Source organism: Polistes dominula, unplaced genomic scaffold (assembly GCF_049000335.1).
Source record: "Polistes dominula isolate Pdom_NZ unplaced genomic scaffold, Pdom_raw_medaka contig_21, whole genome shotgun sequence".
NCBI lineage: Eukaryota > Metazoa > Arthropoda > Insecta > Hymenoptera > Vespidae > Polistes > Polistes dominula.
In genome coordinates, this window is record NW_028301061.1 from 2437764 (window position 1) to 2454108 (window position 16345).

At 27.2% G+C, this 16345-nt stretch overlaps 1 protein-coding gene across 7 annotated transcripts in view; it reads right to left on the minus strand.

The window, feature by feature from the left end:
* Synd (protein kinase C and casein kinase substrate in neurons protein Synd) overlaps nt 1–16345 on the minus strand; it is a 67937-nt gene that overhangs the window by 1293 nt on the left and 50299 nt on the right. For 3 of the 7 annotated variants that reach the window (XM_089176196.1, XM_089176197.1, XM_089176195.1), the window contains 8 exons: nt 8364–8757; nt 7608–7796; nt 5994–6014; nt 5404–5487; nt 3860–4086; nt 3641–3761; nt 1413–1524; nt 156–321 (listed from right to left, as the gene is read on the minus strand). In XM_089176196.1, coding sequence (XP_089032322.1) covers nt 156–321; nt 1413–1524; nt 3641–3761; nt 3860–4086; nt 5404–5487; nt 5994–6014; nt 7608–7796; nt 8364–8726 — 1283 coding nt within the window. In that variant the 5' untranslated portion in view covers nt 8727–8757. Of the gene's footprint in view, nt 1–155; nt 322–1412; nt 1525–3639; nt 3762–3859; nt 4087–5287; nt 5300–5403; nt 5488–5993; nt 6015–7607; nt 7797–8363; nt 8758–16345 lie in introns of all 7 variants that reach the window. The other 4 variants (XM_089176201.1, XM_089176199.1, XM_089176198.1 and 1 more) reach the window with 4 other exon arrangements.

Below are 16345 nucleotides of genomic sequence, written 5' to 3' on the forward strand. Positions count from 1 at the left end.
ACTGTTGTTTTTTGTTTTATGTTAATTTTTTCGTCAATGACAATAAAGTTTTTTTTAAAATTAATTCCTGAAAAATATTATACCGGGTCCGTGACGACGTTTGACTGCATAGACGTGCGGCCATATTAAAATGTTAATAATTAAAATAAACTTACGTAATTGTAGAACTTCTATTAACGGCACTACTTTCGTGATTAATTTTTTCCGATGATTGTTTGCTCGAATTAATGGTATCTGTTTTATTATCATTGTGAAGTCCATCCGTTGATATAACACGACCGGCAGATTTTGACTTTGATTTATGATTGACTGGAGGGAATTCTAGATTGAGGAAAAAATCAAAATAAATCAAATTTCAATTGATACATTTGTATTGATACTTAGCATAATATATATAATTGTGTATGCCTTCAATATAATTATATAAAAACAACATTTGCTTATGTATACGTGTATTTGTGCGTACGACCAAGTATTTAGCATATATTGAATAATCTTATTTCATTCATGTATATATATATATAGCTCAAATGATAAATGTATATATTTACATAGTTATTGATTTTGAAAATTTCATCAATACAATGTGTAACAAAGATGTTAGAATGATTTAGAGTTATGATTGCAGCCCAATAATAATACAAAATGCATATATTTAAGAAAATGTTTTCTTATATAAAGTTATGTAACATGTATATACAAAAGTATATGATATATATATAAATATATAAGAGAATTGACGCGGAGATATTAATTGAAAATGAATGAATATCTTATAATATAATAAACAATTAAAGCATAATTTATAACAATATATAAAATTAGAGATGACTTTAATTCAGATTTTCAGTTAAACAATTAAACTTAAATTTGAAGAAATTTGTTTGTGACATTAAATCTGTTTATATTAAAATCATCTCTACATCATAAGATAATATTTAATACGCGTACCTGTGTGATCATTTTGAATAAAAAGTTACTTTTTTAATGAGTAGAAGCGTGAAGCGTATATTATAATTAGTTAATAACACTTACAATTAGTGAATGAAATTAGCGAGCAAATAAGCTTATAAATAGGAGATTATAAATAAAGCTTAATTATTGGTGAGAGATCTCATGCGCCATTGCCATCCACATTTTGTAACTTGCGATTAGCGCGTGTGTATATATGTCTGTGTGTGTGTATGTATTTTCTTTTCTTTTTTTCTTTAACATGAAAGATTTCGTGTCTTCGAATTTGCTTTCATTCCTCCGTTAAAGGCGAGGTTTTCAATGTGCATGTACTATATGTTAGATACTACACATATATATATATATATATATATATATTTGTAGATATCTCGTAATAGGAGTGTTAACAAAAAAAGACGCTAAAACGCTAGGGTTCTCATGTAAACTTAAACAAAACTTTACATGCAGATCCTCGCCGACCGGTCGTTGATTGATGAGAGTGATGGATCCAGCTGGAAGTGCCTCCTTTGACTTTGAACCCTTGGTGATGTCACGGAATTCCTCTGTGTAGTCCTGCATAATAATAGCAACGCCCAAACAATCACATGCATGCATTCCGGAAAGTCTTTATGGGGGTTTTTCTATCTAAGCTTAAAAGATCTCTTTTTGTCGTGTAGCTAATGTAAGATTTTGTTTTAATTAATTAGATCGATAGTAATATTATATTTATTATAATCAGTCATCAAAGTTTTTCTTTTTTCTCTTATTATACATTTCATTGAATTGTACCTATACATTTAATTCATCAACAAGGTAATTACAATTATATGATTTTCATATCAATAAATATCCTTAAGTTGCGAATGCGAATTCTTGAGTTTATTTTGAAAAGAGAGAGAATAAAATTGTATTAAAAGTGAATAATATATTAGAATTAAAAATTAGAAATAAATAATAATGTAATGAAAATGTTTTATATATTACTAAGAGTGTCCCGCCATGCGTTGTTGTGGCTCACAATCAGTCCGATACACACGTCTTTAAGTCAACGAATTACCTTATACCGTCATCTATTAGAATCTTATCGAACTAACAGAGATAATCATGACTCTTTGTTAATAAACAAATAATTGGCAATAAAATAATATTGCGATTATAAATTGAGATATAAACTATCCTATCTTTCAAGTTGGATGAAACTGCACATAGTGTGCAAAATTTGATTAAAATCGGTTCAATAGTTTAAGAGTCCATTGCGGACAAACAACGTGACACGTAATTTATATATATTAAAGAAGAAGATATGAAGATAACAAGACCAAAGTTATTAATCAGGTGTTCATATGATAGAAATAATTCTGTTATTTGTTACTTTAGTTTCTGTTAACACTTTGACATTTGCATTTAATGATAATGTATCTAATGATCAACATTTTTTCTTCCGATACTAGGACTTTTTTTTCTCAATAGTTTTGAACGTGACACCAAAGAGGTCTTATCAACATTTGTTCAATAGTTTTCAGATGACACAAACTTATGGTTAGTGTCACCAGACGACATAGTATTAATTAATCGAATATATGTATATAATATGTATGTACAATTCTATGAATGTATGAAAAGAAACTTTTTTTTGATCTGATTATAGTTCGTTGGGCTTTATCAAAGCACAAAGTTATACTCTCTCTCTCAACGTTATTGACCTTTAACATCAATGAAATTGTATACATGTAATATAGGAGAATAACAGGTAATAAGCTTTTAACGACACAAATTATTAGTTTAAAAAACCAAAAACAAATATAAAAATTATAATAATAATATATCCATAATCATCAACGAGCATGAGATTATTTTTTTAAATATGAATTAAAAAATTATTTACAACGTTGCAGAGTTTATTGTTTTTCTTCTTTTTTTTTTTGAAAGCTGGTTGATGATTAAGAAAAATTTCAAATTTTTTAATTAAAAAAGAAAAAAAAAAAGGATGTGAAATATTTAAACGAAAATTATTATTTCGTTAAGCTTGCAAAAGAATTTGGACATAAGCATATTTTAATAGCATAATTTCAATTTCATATGTCGACACACAAATTGATATACGATTATTAAAACATTTATAAAATGAAACAACGATGATAGGTCGTTAGACGTTTATCGAGAGCAATATTGTTATTTTAATTTCTGCCCTGTTTTATTTATTTCTTTTTTCAGAAAAATTCAATTCGAGATCAATTACAATATATTTAACATTTATCAAAAAAAAAAAAAAAAAAGGAGAGAGAAATATAAAAAATTAATAGAAACATGGATCGTAAACAAATTCTTTTGTCGACAAATGGATCATTCAATCGTTAATACAAAATATAATTAGGAATAATAAAAATCTTTTGAAACTAGTTATAAAATAAACGATCATATGTATAAAGAAGAGTAATAGGAGTAATGTATACATATATACATATGTATATTTATTATGTGATATATATATATATAAATATAAATATAAATATACATATATATATATTTAAAACCCACGCTACTGCTATGCGTTCTCTAATGGCAGATTTCCAATTACGAGCAGAAATTTGCATGCATTAGTGTTTGGTATTTTTTTTTCTTTTGTTTTTGTTTTTTTTTTTAATTTTTTTTTATATATAATAAATATATATTTTAATCAATAAATTACCTCAAACTGTGGCCAATTCATAGCCATGTTTACACCATGATTATTAGACCACCATTTAAGATCTTTTTCATGATCTGCGTTATTAATCGTATGATAAAATTCTTCATAAATTTGTGGAAGCCTAAAATAACAAGAAACAAATCAAATCAAATCAAATCAAATCAAATGAGATGAAACAAAAAAGAAAAATAATAAAATATAACAATGAATTATACTTACACTGGATCCTGGGATATATTGAGGCACTTGTGAATACCAAAAAGAACTTCTTTGAAGAATTGAAGTCGTTGGGCCTCCATTTCTTGACATTTATCAAAAACTTGTGACATATCCTCCATGTATTTAGGATTATATTGATTTATTTCTTGAAGAGCTGCTTCATATTTTTCTTTTGCCTTTTGTACTTCTTCTTTCGTCTTCTGAACCCTGTCTTGCATTTTCTTTACCTGTATCAAATCAAAATATAATAAATGGTTTTTTGTTTATTTTTTTTCAAACTGATGTAACAATAACGAGGTATTTTTTTTTTTGTAGCTTTTGAGATAAATTGAAGGTAAAGATTATTCAGCAGAGAAATTTATATGCAGTTTTTAAGAATTTATATTCAGTTCTTCTTCAGCAGTTACTTATATTAGTGCATGTTGTGGGGGGAACATGGATAAATAATATTTTAATATATTAATAAATCATTGTTATATCAAATAAAATTGATCTTTATGCAATGTATTGCTGACTGTTATTAATTCTTTACCTTCTAATTTATTTTCTTATCGTAAACAAAGCTGTAACAATAATGCCTTTGGGGGAATTATCAACTTAGAAAGTTTTTTCAGTGAATCTCTAAAGTTTGAACTATTACGAGTGCTAGCGAAATTTAAAAGATCATTTAATTAAGAACATTATCGTTCGTAATAGAATATAATATAATATACAAGGTGTCTTGTAATTATTCATATAAGCAAACAGGTGGTAAATAACACGTGTACTTAACAAATTATTAAACTTACTTGTACCCCAATTCACAAAATAAAACACCAAGCTCTATATGAGCAAATTGTATTCTACATTTTTAATATAAATTTATTGTTGGTATTATAATATATTTATATAAAATCAAATTAGCCATTCCTGTGATTTATACAGTTACAGGACACCCTGTATATATAACGTATATATCATAAAATTGCTAACTCAATATTAAAACAGTGACATTAATATAAGTATACCGGAATACTCATTATCCAACTATTACGTTTATTAAATATATGTGCATAATTTGTGCAATTAGCTAGAATTAAAAGTGAACAGAGCAACCATATAAGATAATAAAAGTGAATAAAAGAAAATGAAAAGGAAAAAAAAAATCAATAAATTGAAAAGGATCATCGAATTTATTTCAAGATTATTAAAGTAAGGTATAGAGAGAATTTAATTACAAAGAGATGCAAAAATAAACCAAAAAATATAAAAAAAAGGTATAAAAAATAATACACGCATACCGCAATACATTCCTTGGATTCGATTAGGTATTAAAATATATTTGTATGGGTAGATATTAAAGAAGATATTCGATTAAATGAGGAATCTAACTAACATAAGCGAATAATACATGGGTAAAAAGGTATTTCGATAATCGATATTGCTCACCAGTACGGCTTTCTGTAATGAGAGAGAAGAGAGAAGAGAAAGAGAGAGAGAGAGAGAGAAAAAAACAAGAGAAACATGGATTAATAATCATGCTGCATGCAACATCATATACATACAAGCTGAACGTCCCCTATTTTAGAATTCCTAAGGCACTCTCGTATTCTGAGGCCCCATGCATCACCACATCCACACTCAGTCATCTAAAATAGTTGTTAGCTATTTTTTTCAAAGTGTCCAACCCACTTTTCTAAATTTATTTTCCAATGTTTTCTAAATCGTCAACCATCTTTAATTAGCAAGTATTGAAACAATTTTTCATTTCTTTTCTTTTTTTTTTTCTTATATAAATAATCTAAAAGAGAAACACGTTATGGTTGCAATGCAAGTTCGGTGGATGGATTTTCTTTTTCTTTTTTTTTTTTTTTTTTGGTGCATGCTGAACGTAATTTAAATAAAATGCAATATTTTGCTAAAAAAAAAAAAAATGTATCTACTTTCATTTAGTAAAAATAATTGTTTATATAAAATTTCTAGATCTCAATAAAATTGGATCAGGATTGGGACACAACACTCATCGCATTTAAATACTTGAATGATATATTGTTTATAACAATTAAAAACGATATTGAACAAGATTGCAAAAATATCGAATAAAATACAAAATGTGGCTCATGCAAATCTGTTAATAAGAGATTTGTTAACATACGTTTTCAGAGCCTCGTGCCATCTGAAAATAATTTATTGCTAAAGAGAAAGAACAATCGAGACTACTTGTAAATATAAATAATATTCACACGTGTGTGCATAATAGTGATGCACGTTGCTAGTCAATATAAACACACTCGTATGCATGTGAAAAATGGAAAGAAAAAAAAAATTAATGTTTTTTATATAAAATATTAATAATTCGATTTGAACGATCATTATTGTAATCGTTAAATAAACAATTTTTTTTGTTATTTAACAACGTGTTTATCGTGTATTCATTATTTCAATGCGGGTACCCTCCTTTTCTTGGTTGTAAAATAAATCAACGATAATATGAATTATTATCCCTTGAAATTAAATGGATTCGTTTACCATTCATATCTTTTTTACCTTTGTATTAATTAACTCATATTAATGGGTAGAAGATTGTTTTATATCAATGATTTAGATTCTTTGATCCTTTTAAAAATGAACAGACATGGTCAAGGTGACGTTTAATATGCAAAATGATTCATTTTAAACTGTGCTATTTAAATTAATTCTTAATTATTGGGTTGGAAACTAAGTAATTGCCTATTTCAGTTATAAATGTCTCTCACTTCCATTTTTATTTTTTATTTTTATGTCATCCTAACCTAGCTTTACAAGTTCATTGCGTAGATATTTTCTTGAAGTTTTTTTTTTTACCTCCATATTAAAAAAAATCTTTTATTTTGTTGTACTTAGTTTCCAACCCAATATTTGTTAAACAAAGAAACAAATGTTTGTAATAAAAATTTTCGAGAAAGTAGAAACAATTTTTTGTACCAATTATTGGATTGTCCGGAAAGTTTGTGCCGATTTTGATGGAAAATTGAAATGTTTTGCAATTAAAATTTTGTTAGTTAGTGATATGTATTTATTAAATTATATATAAGTGTCATTCTGTTTCACAATCTTTCTTCATCTTTAAGAGTAATTTTAAAATCTTGTCTTTCCAGAACTTTTCAGGTTTTTTTTTTTTAGCAAAAGAACTTTAATACCATCTACCGGAAATTGGCACGAACTTTCCGGACAATCTAATCATTTTATTTTAAGAAAGAGATGGTCAAATATTAAACTTGTAATTAAAAATAGAATATTAAAAGTTAAATACATTTTTATACATTATAATAAATTCTTCTTTATTTTACAATTGCAGAATCTGATAATCTTTCAAGGTGAATTATTTCTTATCTCGATAAAGAAAAGAAAAAAATTAGAAAATAAAAAAAAACAAAATGGCAGACAATCAATGACTAACATCTCGTAATTCTTTAGATATTACACAATTATTGTACTAAATATTTTTATTATATATTATACAAACAGTTTAGAAATAATTTATGTGGCACAGTTTATAGGTGAATCACACTTGAACATTAGACGTCGAAGAAAAAGTTATGTATATGTATGTATGTAAGTTATATGTATGTGTATATATATATATGTAATGACTCAACTACAATAGATAACGAGTTCTAGGTGTACAGTTGATCGTGACACGGAATATAGAAAAAAAAGGAAAATAAAAAAAGAGAAAAAAAACCAAGAAGAATAGACAAGGACGAATATAATCGTAAGAACAAATTACCTGGTCTGGTGAAAGAGAACTATCAGCTGATGCATTCCTCTCCATGTTAGCCGCAGTTCGTTCAGTTTTGCAGCTGTTGTGATATTCTGCTTTGGCTTTCTCGACTTTTTGTAATAGTTTAGCCCAGGGTTTTTGGGCTTTTTTAAACGCATCTTCCATTTCCTTCCGCTCTTTAAGGGTCATCATCGACTGCAATACAACATCGGCGAGATATTACGAATAATAACGCATACCTACATGAAAATAAATCAATTGTAACTTTTGTTACCCCCTTTACTTCTTCTTTTCATTTTTTTTTTTTTTTTTTCAATGGATCGTTAATCCCGAATTATCATTGATCATTTAGAAAAACAGTTTCCAGGTATAAGACATTTTTTTTTAGGTTATACAGGACCGGTTCAAGGATTACTCGTTGCATCTTTTATCATAGGTCTGATAAGTGTTTAGTTTTATTTTTATTTACATAATGTGATGCTTAATAAGAGGGTTATGGTGGGGGGTATTAAATAGGCAATATACAAATATCATAAACGAAGTAATACAATTTTTATGGGATAGGGTTTGTTAATATTGCGTCAAGGTTATTATTGAACGAATCTTTAGGGTATTATTAATATTATTTAACAATTAATAATTTTACTTTTATGATCGGGGTTTCCTAGTTCATTGTAATTGGAATCTTTTATTTTTATATTAATCCTAAAACCAGTCCTGAATTTTGAAAAATTTAGAAACAAACAATTACTTAATTTTTACCTTATGATAAGTATCCTTCTGCCATGTCTTCACTTGTTGAATAATATCATTGCAAAGGTTTTCCTTAACCCTGAGATGAAGATCACACAACCTATCAGACTCGACCAAAACACCTTTCCACGCAGCTTCCGTTGTCCCATACTCTGGACCCTTTTCAATCTTGTCGTTCCAATTTTTCGACCAATTTTTCAACGCCTTGGCGTAACTTTTTTCTATTTCTGCTCTTTCCTGAACCAATGCTATTAAACTATCACAAAGTTTGTGACCGTCCTCGATCCTTTTGGTGGTTCTCTTGTAATTTCCCGGCTCCCAAAATGAATCTGACGTTGCTATGAGCATGTTATCGTCGCTGTGGTGTGACATCCTAATCTAATTCGAGAAATTCCTCTCTCAACTGAAAAAGAAATATACATTTCAAATTATTATTTAAATCATTGTTATTAATTTTCATTTAATTTGATATAATTATAATATACAGAAGATCTTTGACATAACCTATTTGGCTTTAAACAATAACCCTAACAATCGTCAGAAAAATAGAGTTGGATTGAAACGACTATGGTTAGGACACATTGTAAAGCAAAAAAAGAAAATTAGGAGTCAGACCATAACTAAAATGGGTAGATGACATCAAACAGACAACTGGTAACTGATAATTGGCATCAAAAAGTAGACGAAATTTGAATAAATTATGTAAGATTTCCTACTTGTTTCAGAAGTAATCAAACAAAGTTTAGAAAAGAAGAAGAAGAAGAAGAATCATATGCATTTTTAAAGATCACTTGAAAGTTTTAGTAAAAAAATTTTTCATTACAAATCTTCACCATTAATATAAATTTGATTTTAACCTAATCGTACAATATTTGATTTAAATACGAAACGTGGAAACATATGAATGGCAAAGTAGTCTGGGAGGGATTGGGCTAGTAGGGGAATTTAAAATGATTTTATACGTCAATTGCATTTTTAATGAAATAAATTGTAGGAAATGATATTTGAAAGGTCGAGGATGAACGTCACTTGTCTATTTTTCTACAAATGTATATCCCTACGTATTTGAGCTGACTAGTATAGTCGACGTAATTGGATTATTAGTCGGTCTGGATCATCGATTGGCCCGATTTGCGAAGCCATTATAAATCTAACCTGTGTGGGTGGGTGTGTGTATTTCTCTCTCTCTCTCTCTCTTTTTTTCTCTCTTTCTCTTTAAAGAATTACGCTTTTTATTTTATATGTTTGAATTAATTCAGTTACGTGAATGCATTTTGTTTCAAACGAATATAACAATAATTAAATCTAACAATACATTTAATATGTGTAATAATATAATAAAAAATGTTTTCTTATTGTTAGTTACTTTCCAGAACATTTAAATAACCTATTTTATAAATAAAAAATAAGAAAAAAAATATTAAATCATGTTGGTAAAAATTGTACGAGGAAAATAACTGGGACACCGCTGTTTAAATTATATATTTTACTGTATTGTATTATTTTATATTTAAATTATTATTATCTTTTGGTTTTTTTTTTTATGAAAGAATCGTGTTATTTAATTTATTAATATAAATATGAAACGATTTTTCATTAATGAAATCGTATTGGTCAAGAGATTATAAAGAAATGTGTTAAAGGATTTCTATTGGTCAAGAGATTATCAAGTGATGCATTAAAGGATTTCGATTGGTCAAGAGATTATTAAGTAATGTGTTAAAAGGATTTCTATTGGTCAAGAGATTATAAAGTAATGTGTAAAAGGATTTCTATTGGTCAAGAGATTATTAAGTAATGTATTAAAGGAATTCTATTGGTCAAGAGATTCTTAAGATATGTTAAAAAAGTTTTTTGATGCTTTTAGTCAAAAAGTATAACAATATTTTGTAAAAATATAATAGAAAAGTCTTTTTGCGAATATTCACGAGAATAAAATCTAAGAATGTGACGATGGTCGTTGTCGTTTCTTGGATTATAGGTTATTTCTGAATATTGGAAAAAAGGAAGAATAAGAAAAGACGAAAAGAAGTAGAATGAATAAAAAGAAAAAGAAAAAGAAGTTGAAAAGTCATTCCCCTTTTCTTTCCCTTTCCACCCCCTTTTCCCCAATTCTCTCTGCTTTCAACTTCTGAGAAAGATAGGGTAATTTAAACTAAACTATCTAAACCCGTCGTCTGACCTCGTATTTGCTCTACTTCATCGATCTTTTATCATAAAATTCTACCTCGTTTCATCGTATTTCTTTCTTTTTCTTTTTTTCTCCATAACCTCAACCCTCATCCCTCTCTACTTCATTATTTTCTTGTTTTACAATCAGAGAAGAAAAATAAGAATATTCTTTGGTTACGTATTAGTGAAATAACCAGAGTAATCTTATTTCATTTATGTTCTTGTTACAATATTCAAGATGGAAGAAAAAATATATAGGATGTTTCAAAAATAGGGCTTCTCTCTCTCTCTCTCTCTCTCTTTTTGTTTTGTTTTATAAAACTTATAAATTATACATTGTAAATTACATCTACACAAAAAAAAAATATATTAATTTAAATTTATACATTGTATTGTCCTTGATCTAAAGTTATATTGTTTTATTTAAACTTGAAGCATCAAAAAAGTATCAAAAATATCAAAAGTATGAAAAATGAAGAATAATTTTGATTATAAATTTGAAATTAAAATATTTCCACCATTCACATTCATATAAACTTTTAAAATTACTTTCAATTCTAGGATTGTTTCATTGAAATTAAATAGAAACAATTACTATGGAAGTACTTCTCTGATGTATGCTGGTTAAGTAGGAAACACGAAAACGAATAGTAGTTTGATGACGATGTTAATCGGTTGACCTAATTAACGAGCTCATCGAATTATGGAGATAATTTAACACTTCGATGGTTAGAATCTTGCTTAATATGCTCTAATCACTTCTCTCGAAATTTCAAGTATGGTGCATCGACCTCTTTGGTATATAAGCACGTAATATCATCTATTTCTATACATATATATTTGCTGATTTATGCAAAAAATCGAAATGCATCTTATGTTTGAAAAATAACAGAAAGTTGTATACAAAATCTGAATAAAAAAAATAAAAAATCAAAAGAATTGTTTCACTTTTGCACATTAAAAATTTATACTCGATTTAATATTAAATATATTCAATTGGAAAAATTCGTAAAATTAATTATCAGGATGTTTAAAATAAAATCTGAGAAGGGGTGGTAATGGTGGTGATTGGATATGGTTCTCATTTCTTGATTTAACACTAGATATACCAGACCAGTCATTTTTACTGGTTACTTCATGTAACATTTGATTTCTGTAAATAATTAAGCGTTTTGTTATTTAAAAATGTCTATAAATCCATTTATGTATGAAAATTATTATTGTTAAACATTTTTGAAGTGAAAACTTCTTTAGAATGGGAGCGATGTGAAAAGTAAATAAACGGAAACGGAGCTATGTAACGAAGCTATGAAACGGTTGCCATACTAAATAATGAGAGAAAAAGAGACAAACATAGGATTTAGACTGTCGGACTTATCCGACGAGACCCTACGGACTTATCCGACGAGACCCTACGGACTTATCCGACGAGACCCTACGGACTTATCCGACGAGACCCTACGGACTTATCCGACGAGACCCCACGAACTTATCCGACGAGACCCCACGAACTTATCAGAAGAGACCCTACGAACTTATCAAATGAGACCCTACGGACTTATTCGACGAGACCCTACGGACTTATCCGACGAGACCCTACGGACTTATCCGACGAGACCCTACGGACTTATCGCAAAAAACCTGACTACTTTTCGGAAAAAACCTTCCTATAGAGGTGTTTACTACACTAACAGAGGTGTTTAGATACCATGCATTTTTTAGTTACCAGAAGCAACTCGTCTCATTTCTTTGAATTGAGAACTTGCTTGCTGTGTAATATGTTATCTATTTATATATGTTTTCAATAAAACGTATAATAATTTTTGAATGTGATAAGAATAATATAATAATATTATTATAACAAATAAACCCAACAATTATCCTACTCCTGATATTCTGCAGTCGTCTCTTTCTCTCGAAACTTAGTTTTTCGAAGGTTTCACTTCTAACACGTGTGATCTGCCCACATGATAGTTTTTGTTATTTTTTAAGAGTAAATAAAGACTGAAAGTCTCAAAAAACATTTTTTTTTATACACCAGTCATTTTGACTAGTGTGGTAGAAATAGGTGTACTGAAAATGGTGGTATATTTAGTGTTAAAAAAAGCAAATAATAAACAAAAAATCAAAAGAGAAATAATACGAAATATGAAACACATTGTTAGTAAATTTATTTGACCAATAAATCAATCAATCCAATCACTATTATTCTTTATATAATGCAATCATATATTCGTACAAATATTTTATTTCTTCGAATTGTGACGCGGCCATTGAAAACTTTTGATTGGTTGTATTACAACACGCGTTGATAATAAATTGTTTGGAGATTAAATTATTAACGAATTAATTAAAAAAAAAAAAAAAAAAAATACAATATAAATTTATTAAAAAAAAAAAAAAAGAAAATAAATCGAATTATAGGTTAGGATTGTTTACGAAGAAGATCGACCACGTGTTGATAATAGATCGTTTTGAGATTAAATTATTAACGAATTAATTGAAACAAAAATATACAATGTAAATTCATAAAACAAAAGAAAATAGATGGAATTATAGGTTAGGATTGTTTACGAAGAAGATCGAATGATATATCGATACATCGATCATAATAAATCGTCAGGTAGTTTAAAGTTTATCGAACTACACTTACCAAACTTACAATTGATCAAAATCGTGCCTTCGGGTATTAAAATACCTTAATCGATTGAATATTTTCATACTAAACGACAAGCTATTACGTGACATGATACGTAAGAGATAATGAACGTTGTTTGATGATCATGGTCCTTTAAAAACAGTGGTTCTCATTCATCATATTTTTGTTTTTTAAAATGCAACCTACAAATTTGTTCAAAAATTTGAGCAAAAAATAATTGATATAAAATATGTTAAATATTTTTATTTTTATGTTAAATTATTACTATTATTATAATAATTTTATCATGGTTTTTTAAAAACAGTGGTTCTCATTCACCATTTTCTTTTTTTTTTAAATGCAACCTACAAATTTATTCAAAAATTTGAGCAAAAAATAATTGATATAAAATATTTTAAATATTTTTATTTTTGTGTTAAATTATTACTATTTCTATAATAATTATTTTTAATTATTCTAACGATTATAATAAATGTGATGATCGTTAAAGATTGCGATGACGATATTTTAAAAAGAAAAAAAAAAAAGAAAATACTTGAGTACCAGTATTCAATGATAATTTGCATAACATAAGTTCCTATTATTATATGTGTATGTACACATATATATGTAAATATTTCAAACGTGGGTGTATTATACAGAACAGTATTCATCGTATAAGGTGACGCATGTTAGTTGTATGCTAATTTTAATACGATGCAAAACTTTTAGGTAATCATTCCTTTTAATAGTCGTGAAACGTTTTTAATTCATTGCTTTCCTTTTGGATGAAAAATAAACACACACTAGTATTAAATATTTATATATATATATATATATATTTGTATTGATAAATGGAAGATGAATCAACTGGAAAATTGCAACAACACAATTACAAATCTAACGCTGATTTAATCGTTTGAAAAAAGAAAAAGGAAAAAAAAAAGAAAAAGGAAAACTAATGAACGTTTTCCTTTAGTTTATTTTTATTCTTTTGAACAAAGTGTTACACAATATTATATAACTTTATTGAAGATAGGAAGAAGAACGCTTGGCTTTATTGAGTTAACCAACATCGATCCAATAATAATAATAATAATAATAATAATAGTAATAATAAACCTTTTTTAAAGTTAAAATGTTCAATGACCTGTTAGAAAAGTTTTCTTGCTCATATAATTTTCAAGAAAAAAAAAAAAAAAGTTAAATAATAATAAAAATCTTAACATTAGGGTTAGTTGAACTAATTAAACAAAAAATAAATAAAATAAAAGAAAAAAAATTAAAATTAATTAACGTGTGGTGTTCTGAACACGAACGTTGCGAAATGGAACTGATTGTCCTCCTGGTTGTTGAACGAAATGATAAAAGTATTAGAAAACAGGAAGAAGATGAGTAAGAGGAGGAGGAAAAGGAAAAGAAGAAGAAGAGGAACGAACGGTCCTGGGTATGGGTCGTCTTGGAATGTCGTCGGGTAGGCCGGAAGACGAGCAACATTCAACTCTTTTAGAAGAAGGTCGGATCAAGGACTTTGATTTTCGTATTCCGGAAGGTCGTTCAGCCCATTTCTTTTTTTTTTTCTTTTTACTTGGCATACGAGTACCCCATATTCTATCGATAATCGGATAAGGATATGCAATGTTATTTAAATAATTGTAAAATGATTAGATATAAGTGTATGTGTGTGTCATAGGTGCGAAATAACAAAAGAAAGAAAGACCCTACGGACTTATCGGAAAGACCCTACGGACTTATCGGAAAGACCCTACGGACTTATCGGAAAGACCCTACGGATTTATCGGAAAGACCCTACGGATTTATCGGAAAGACCCTACGGACTTATCGGAAAGACCCTACGGACTTATCGGAAAGACCCTACGGACTTATCGGAACGACCCTACGGACTTATCGGAAAAAACCACACTACTTTTCGGAAAAAACCTTTCTATAGAGATGTTTACTACACTAACAAAGGTGTTTAGTTACCATGCATTTTTTAGTTACCAGAAGCAACTCGTCTCATTTCTTTGAAATGAGAACTTGCTTGCTGTGTAATATGTTATCTATTTATATATGTTTTCAATAAAACGTATAATAATTTTTGAACGTGATAACAATAATATAATAATAATATTATAACAAATAAACCCAACAATTATCCTATTTCTTATATTCTGCAGTCGTCTCTTTCTCTCGAAACTTAGTTTTTCGAAGGTTTCACTTCTAATACGTGTGATCTGCCCACATGATATTTTTTTAAAATATTATTATTAGTGTTACAGTAATGTTTTCTGGATTAGATACACATACATGTATATACATATATTGTATATATTAATTAAAAATTTCTATTTTATTTATTATAATTAAATATATATTAAATTAATTTGTTAATTATACAAATATAAAAATTTTAATTTTAAAATAATTATTATAATAATAAATTGTAAATTATTAAAATATTCATATTAATTTTAAATTAATCATTTAAATTTTCTAACATATTTTCAAAAATATCATCTTTAAAACACTCTGTCCAATTAATATTAATATTATTGATAATAATAAATAATTTAATATTATTATGTAATATACAATATTATTAATATTATTTAATATATATATATATTAATTAAATTTCTATTGTATTTATTATAATTAAACATATATTAAAATAATTTTATTGATATATACAAATATAAAAATTTGTATAAAAATATTTTCAAAGTTATTTTTAACTTTAAAACGTTTTGTTCAATTAAGGTTTGAATTACACATATATTCTGCAAGTAGAATTTCAAATAAGCTTGATTAGTAGATTTTCTATACTTCATCATCTCATTCATCTTATAACCACAGATAACAATCTACAGAAATTATACCATTTTAATTGCAACAAAACAAAATTATGTTCTCATTCAACGTGATTTTAAATATAAAAAAAAAAAAAAAAATCATAAATTTATAATACATTAATATGAAACACATTCTGCATATGAACAAACCTTATTGATCAAAAATAATAATAATAATAATAATAATACATTTCTTTTTATAATAATTAATGTACAATTCTTTTTTCTTTTATTTCTATTTCGTTGATTTTATTTAAAAAAAGGAACAAAACGAAGATTCATCGATATCGTTAAAAAATTATCTCAAAAAAAAAAAAAAGAAAAAA